The sequence below is a fragment of the Sylvia atricapilla genome, chromosome 4, assembly GCF_009819655.1.
Source record: "Sylvia atricapilla isolate bSylAtr1 chromosome 4, bSylAtr1.pri, whole genome shotgun sequence".
Lineage (NCBI taxonomy): Eukaryota > Metazoa > Chordata > Aves > Passeriformes > Sylviidae > Sylvia > Sylvia atricapilla.
This window is the reverse complement of record NC_089143.1, coordinates 33554053-33561725: the sequence shown is the minus strand read 5'-3', so window position 1 is coordinate 33561725 and position 7673 is coordinate 33554053. Positions and strand designations below refer to the sequence as shown.

Below are 7673 nucleotides of genomic sequence, written 5' to 3'. Positions count from 1 at the left end.
CAAAACCATCTCTTTTCTCCCAATGCTGAAGATCAAATGCACAGCATTAGCACCATCACTGACGTGTTTAACTTAAAAATTGTCTTTCCTGGTGAGAATGAAAATAGTACCGCTGAGGTGAAGGCATTGTGGCCAGCAGGGGCGCAGTAGCGATGCACTCTCGGTCAGCAGGGTGTGCTGTGGTGAAGAAAGTCTGGGCAGCAGAGGGCGCTGTGGTTCAGATTCCCGGCCAGCAGGGAATGCTGTGGTGAAGGAGTTGCGGCAGGCACGGGGTGTTGTGGCGCACACTCCTGGCCAGAAGGGGTACTCTGGTGAAGGCGTTGTGGCCAGCAGTGGGCTCTGTGGCGCACACACCTAGCCAGCAGGGGGTGCTGTAGAGAAGCACCCATGGCCAGCAGGGGGCGCCGTAGGGAAGCACCCATGGCTAGCGGAGGGCGCCGTAGGGAAGCACCCATGGCCAGCGGGGGGCGCCGTAGGGAAGCACCCATGGCTAGCAGGGGGCGCCGTAGGGAAGCACCCATGGCTAGCGGGGGGCGCCGTAGGGAAGCACCCATGGCCAGCGGGGGGCGCCGTAGGGAAGCACCCATGGCTAGCAGGGGGCGCCGTAGGGAAGCACCCATGGCTAGCGGGGGGCGCCGTAGGGAAGCACCCATGGCTAGCGGGGGGCGCCGTAGGGAAGCACCCATGGCTAGCGGGGGGCGCCGTAGCGCACACTCCCAGCCGCCATGGGGTGCTGAATTGAGGGACTCACAGCCAGCAGGGGGCGCTTAGGAAAAGGCATTGTGGCCGGCTGGGGGCGCTGCAGTGAAGGACTGTTGCCCAGCAGGGGGCGCTGTGGTGAACACATCCAGCCAGCAGGGGGCACGGGCGGGGACAAGCCAAGGCCAGCGCTGGGCACTGTAGTGCACATTCCCAGCCAGCAGGGGGCGGTGAGGTGCAGGACTCACAGCCAGCAGGGGGCGCTGAAGTAAAGGCATTATTGCAGCAGAGCGGCGCTGTGGCACCGGCATTTCAGGAGCCAGCTTACAGCAATCCCTTTACAGCTCTACACACCCTCTCTCATTTTCAGGCTCAAGACCCAGCCCCAACATCGATATCACAGGCCTACAGTCATTTCAGCACACAAATCCTACAGTCTCTACGTCTGTCTTGGAGTTTCTATGCCAAGCTAAAAGAAAGTTGAGCTCCAGCCCTAGCTTCTCCTTCACCACCCCAGTAATTTCAGCTCTTGACCCACAAGCTTTATTTCACGGCCAGCTCGGTTCTTCCAGCTCCAGATCCTCTTTTCGCCCTGTCTCCACTCCGTGTAGCTGCTCCAGGTTGAGACAACAGGGTCTTTTTTTGTCTCCAGTTGTGAGGTTTCAGCTTCAGCTCTAGAAATGTTATCCCACCCCCATCCCAGCAATCTTTATTCCATTACCAGCCCCTGGGTCTGTGTCCCATTTCATGGTCACTTCCCAGGTCTACACTCACTATCCTCTTTGGACAGTGATTGCAATTGCAGCACTGCAGCCCCCATTTGAGCCCCAGTGACTTCAGCTGTCCCACAAGCTTTATTTCACCGCCAGCTCTTCTGTTTCACTTCTGTATCCACACCTACCCAGCAGTGGCATAGAATGCTGCTTTTGGTTCTCAGGCTATGATTTTGTTTCAACTCTAGCTCTGTGTTGTTCAGCACAGCTCTTATACCCATATTCCAGCCCGACCTGCTACTTCTTACTGCAGCAACAGCTCTATGAGTCCCTATCCCAGCCCTTACAGTCATTTCAGCTCCAACCACACAGTTCCTGTCCTGGCTCCCTATTCCCTTAGATCAGCCCCACAGGGGTTTCACCCCAAACCCTACCATCTTTGTGTCTCCTCCAGCTCTGCTGTCTCAGCTCCAGCTCCTCAGCTTCCCACTGCCTGCAGCTAAAAGCTGCTACTGCTTCTCGCTGCAGCCCGGCGCTGTGGATAAGGCCACAAGTCAGTTACTGTCATCACTTCAATGTCTTTAGGAGCTGTACCATCCACCCTCCTGGGTTCCCAACTTTGGGAACACTTGAAGCCTGAAGCCCAACACATATCTTCCCCCTCCCCCCAAGTCTCAGCTCAGCACTTGCCCAAAGGCCCCCTTCACTTCCCCCAGGCAGCACCAGGGCCTGGGAAGAGCCACTGGGCGCTGCTCTTCCATCCCAAAAGGTGCCCTTGGGCTGGTTCTCGGGCCATGGAGCTGTCCGAGACCCCACACCCTCAGCCTCTGCTTGGTACTACAGGGCAAGGGCTGGTAACCCCCCCAAGGCATGTCCTGCAGGCCCTGAGCTGCAGCTCCATCTCCTTCTCCCGTGGCATTTATCCAGCCCCATTCCCATTGCTCCACATGGTTTTGGGCCTGCCTCTAGGCCAAGGTCCTTATTCCACACCCTGGCGCTTTATGTAGCCAATGGCCTCACAACCTTTACTGAATTAACATCAGATATCTAGCAAAAGAAAACAAAAACAAACCAACATGATGTATTAAAGCGAGCAAAATAATGAAAGGATGCAATAAGTAAGAAAAGCATAGTTACTTCTAATAAAAACAAAATAAAATAACAAAAAACGCAAAAAACCCAGCTTTAATTCCCATATTTTAAACGTTGCTTTAAATCCAAAACCCATAGAAGCGCTTGTCGCCGCCCCCGGTAGCCGATTCCGGTCCTCCTGTACCGGACCAGCCCCGCACCAGCCTCCGGCCGTCCGAGCCAGGGCGCGGCGGAAAGAACTGGGCACGGCCGGCACCGCTACCCCAGGACACCGCCAGCTCCCAGCCGCTGGCGCAGGTAGACGCGGGAGTCGCGTCCGTGCTCACCGGCGCTCTCCGTAACGGCAGCTGCCGGAACCCCGCCCCGGCACACCGCCGCTCCTCCGACCCACCGCCGAACTAACGCCCCCACCCCCTCAGGGCACGCTATTTATGCTCTAGGGCCGGGCCAGCCCAGCCAATCACAACCGGAGGCAGCGCCGGCCCCGCCAATCCCAGCACTCCCGTTCCCGCCGCCTTCGGCTCCGCAACTCCCCGCTGTCCCCTCAGGCCCCGCTCCCGCGATTCCGCCCGCTCCTCGTTTCCCCGGGAGAACTCCCGGCCGGGACCTCAACGCGGAGCTCCCGCCGCCCTGCCCGGGCCCCAGCAGCACCTGCTGACGCTGCCTCAGGCGAACCGGGGAGCCGGGCCGGACTGCGGAGCAGCAGACCGTGGAGCCTCTCAGTAGCGTCCCAAAGGTCCAGCAGTGCCCAGCATCTCTGACTGGAATGTGAGGGGTCTCAGCACAGCCCGGCTGTAGTGTTCCTCTAGAGCTGACACTTGGCAGCATCCCTGACCAGGCTTTGGGGGGCCCAGCACAGGCCCCCTGGTTCTTCAAAACCCGTTTAACAGGATGATTTTTTGCTAGTAGAAACACCGAAAGCCAGCAGAACTGGCCTTAATCACTCTTGGGGGATTTCTTCTCTCTTTTCTTCCTCATCAAGTTCCCACTGCCAAAAACCCAGCCTGAGGCTCAGCTCCCCCTCCCCTCAATTGCTCCAAGGAACTGGCCTTGGCTTTCCCAATCCAACAAGGCAGAAATGCTGTTGTCTTTATTGTATATTCTAATTGCAGTAGTTGCTTAAGAAACAATTGAAAGACATTAAAGGAATGAAGAGAAATTAAACAAGAGCTGCCTGCTCCAAGGGCCATCCAAGGGATGCTCAAACCCCTTACCAATAATTTGTTCTAATTAACCAACTCAAACAGAGTAATTAATACCACATTGATACAGCAAGATTCTTTTAAATTGAGTTATATATAAATATTGATGAATGTAAAAACCTTTCTAAACTCAGAAACTCTTTTAACAGATATACAGGGCACAGCTGTATATGGGAGACAGTCTTGGGATTCAGGGGAAAAAACCCAAAGTCTTCTGTCTTTAATATCTTCCACTATGTCGTTGTTGACAGCAAACATGGCTTTAGCCTCAGGAAGACACAGAGTCAGAGATTTTACAGATCCTGGTCTCACCTCAGCCTTTCAGCAGGTTCAGTCGGCAAGGAGAGAGAAGAAAATGGGTCACAATAGACAGCCTACTTCCAGAAAATCATCATAATTCATAAAGCATAAGTAGAGCTGTAAGAACTTCCCCAAAGGTCCATTTCCCTGTGGACTGAGGGCTCGAAGTTGAAGCACAGGCTGGACCTGCCAAGGGCAGACTGTGGAAACCCCAGAAGTAAAAGCTACTCAGCCAATTCCATCAAGCTCCTGGGATGCAACCATCTCTTCTCTCACCTTCAAACATCCAGAATGACGTCTATTGCTGTTGAGCAGCATTCAAAAACTTGTTAGAGCAGGAACTGCCTCACAAATTACACTGGAGTACTGGAAGCGCCTCTGGCAGCTATGTCAATAACAAAATGTTTTAGTTACCTGACTAGAAAAACATCTAAGACCCATCACTACAGGCTAAACTGGAGCACTACTTCAAAACAGGGCAGCGAGGATGGAAGGGAGAAGCTTTTCTAAGAGATACAGTGTCTACCAATGAGGCAGAATGGGAAAATTCATGCAGAGTTTTTAGAGAAAACTTTAAAACTCACAGCAGTAAAGCTAAGTGGTGTTGGGTAACAACAACCAAACAAAACCTAAACCACTTTTTGAAATTATTCTTGCTTTATACCACAACGGCTTGCTTTTATTGAAAAACATTAGGTGGAACACTTGTTTAGTATGAGAAACACTGACAATTAGTCGAAGGCACAGAAAACCAAACACAATCAAAATAGCAGCAATAACATGAAAAAAACCTGCTGAATTAACTGCTCAAATATATTCCAAGCCTTGCTTAAAGGAGTGTCGCCATCAGCCTGGTTTGGATTGCCTCGCTTTGAAGTTGTAAAACAAGTGACCTTCAACACCTCATGCAAAAGCATTTCTCTAATGCTGCAAAAAAAGCCTTTTCTTACATCATATTTTAGTCCTAAACTTGCAAAACCTCCCCAACCAAACTAACAAGCCACCACATACAGCTCTTGAGTCATTCCTCCTGTCTTTGAGCACATATCAAGCTAAAGCTATGGAGGTAAGAAAAAGAAAAGTGACATAATTCTGCTCCTTTGGAAATTACAGAATTACAGGGAGGTTTCTTATTAGCTTAGGAAAATGCACACCCAGTTCAGTAGATACCAAAAAGCAGGGAAGTCAGGACATAAACACTTTGCTTTCAGAGACAAAAATTTAAATAAATGCTTACATTAAATCAGAAGTCTACATATCGACTGCTCCAGAAGTCTTTATCAGGAATAGAACCCCTGGGGGTATCTCCCTGTAAGGGACACAACAGGAGCTCCTTGGCTGGGGCCCAGCCTCGGTCAGCACCGCTGCCCCGCGGCACAGGCCACCCACGGCTTCCAGCTCTTTCACGGCCCTCACAACGTTCCCACAGATCCCACAGGGTTACGGGGCCAAGTTTCACCTTCACCGTTCTTCTGCAGTTCCACAGGAGTTTCCTCTCAGACCTGCCCACGCAGAACAGCCACCCCTGACTCAAGAGTGGCCAGTCTTGTCTCCAGAGCTTGGAGCATCCTATCGACCTGCAAAATAACCAAGGGAACTACTGTACTTGGTTACACACAGAATTTGGCAACACAAAGAGCATGTGTGGACGTCAGAAAAGGCTCAAATCTGATCTCACGTCACCAATTCTTTTAGTTTGAGTCTTTCCTTGCTACTTTCATACTTTGAAAGCTCAGCTGACTCTAACATTCCCTGTCCACACAGGAACTCTTTCCAACCTTGCTAGGTATCAGAGACACACACTCAGCTTTTGCAGGACAATCTTCAGCTTCCACAGTCAACTTCCTTACACTGTTTGCTGCCAACTCCTCCTACCTGCCAAGGTAGTCACAAGACTTTAGTAGAGCAAAACATCAGCTTGATTTATCAGGATTAGTTTATGATTGATAGCTCAATACAAAGTTACAGCAAAAGCATTAAGTCCATTTGCACAAAAGGCAGGCTGGGTTTTGAGTTAAGAAGACTTAACTCAAAGTTAAGTCAAGATCTGGAGAAGTGAATCGGAACTAACTAGGAATAGCATATCAAATTACTGAGACATAAATAGGCACCTAATGCTGTGCTGGATAAACACAAAATGCTAATTGCCATGAAAACTGAAGGAAAAGTTGCTGAAGATCTTGCGTAACACAAAATACCAATTACATGAAGCAGTCCAGTGCGTGTTACAATGCACTGAATTGTTCTGGGTGAAATCAGCTGTCCTGCAAAAACTGTTGAAGCCTATTAAGGTTTCACAGAAGTGATTTCAACTAAGGATGATATAAGGTTAAATCTCACCCTCTGCAGCACCTCTTGCATGGCAGCTCGACTCTCAAGAGTTAGCAGTTCTGAATAAGGGTGTGCTTTTCCAGGCTTCCTAGAACAGAGCCGAGATGCCACAGTTCAGATCCTGCACTTCCCACTCTGAGGCAAAAAATCCAAATACAGCACTCCTTCAGAACCCTGAGGGACAGCCATGGATTCTGGGGCTACAGGATACACTGAAAAATTGCACCAAGACACCAAGAACAGTGCAGCACTGGCTGGGAGGAGCAGCATTACTCTCTGAGAAAATGCCATTCTGCAGCCAGCTTAGTGCTTTACAGAATTTTACTGCCATGGGAGAAAAAAAAAAAAAAAAAAAAAAAAAAAGTATTATAGCAGTGGAATGAAAAAAAAAAATCCCCCAACCACTGTCCAGAGTACGAGGGTGAACATCCACAGCAACATAGTAAAATAAATGGGAACTTCAGAAAAAAACAGAGACACTAAAACCAGTCCAGATGAACAACCACTGTCTAGTAGAATAATGCATACACAAAACAACTCTGGCATGGAGCCTTAATTCAGCCTACAGCTATTGAAGAATATTTGAAGACCACTTCTAAGGGCTACTCACCAAACTCAAGCATGCTTCCATTTTCTAGACAGATTTTCTGACAGCTGAGTGAGAGCCTCAAGCACATACAGTTGTCAGATTTGCCTTTGCCCACCTTAGCAAGGACAGAGCAGATGTGGCCAGTACAGGCCAGACCCAGTCCAAGTCCTGCCTGAGCCCCTCTGGCCACCCTTCCCACTGCTAATGCTGACCCCTAACAGGCTCCAGCCAGGCCCGTTTGGTGCTTGGTTTGTGTGCTCTTCCCATCAAATGGGAAGGAACCCTCCTGTGCCTGGTGATATTTGCTTGGCTGCAATGCAATTTCCCATACAAAAGGCAGACAGTTGTTTTGTTTGGGTTTTTTTCCTAGGATGTTCCTCACAACTCAGCACTATGATGCCAACAGCAGCAATACAGAAACCACTCTGGGACAGAGCGGCAGAAAAAGCCACCTCCAGTCTTGCCAGAGACAGGACAGAAGCACCCTCCGTGCGATGCCTGCTGAGTGAAGTGGAGCTGGCGGGCTGACCCATCAACATTCTGTGTTTACCTTTCAACAGAGCCAATAGGGAAACAGAACAAATCCCTCTTGGAGTCGAGACGCCTTGAGGTGCACCTGGAGATGCTGCCAAGGGTCCTACAGCAGCCAGAGCAGAATAGGGTTTCTACCGTGCTGTAAGTGAGAAATGGCATTTATTCAGAAGAAAATAAAAGGAAGCACCTCTCCCCATGCTTTTCCTTGAAAAA

At 50.3% G+C, this 7673-nt stretch overlaps 1 protein-coding gene across 1 annotated transcript; it reads right to left on the bottom strand.

Annotated features, from left to right (window-relative positions):
• Window positions 1-3559: 3559 nt before the first annotated feature.
• Window positions 3560-7673, bottom strand: LOC136360825 (protein Mis18-alpha-like). Its single transcript, XM_066318446.1, has 3 exons — window positions 7477-7673; window positions 6347-6425; window positions 3560-5583 (listed from the first exon to the last, which is right to left on the bottom strand). The coding sequence occupies exons 1-3, from the start codon at window positions 7617-7619 to the stop codon at window positions 5503-5505; spliced, it is 303 nt and encodes a 100-aa protein (XP_066174543.1). The 5' UTR covers window positions 7620-7673; the 3' UTR covers window positions 3560-5502.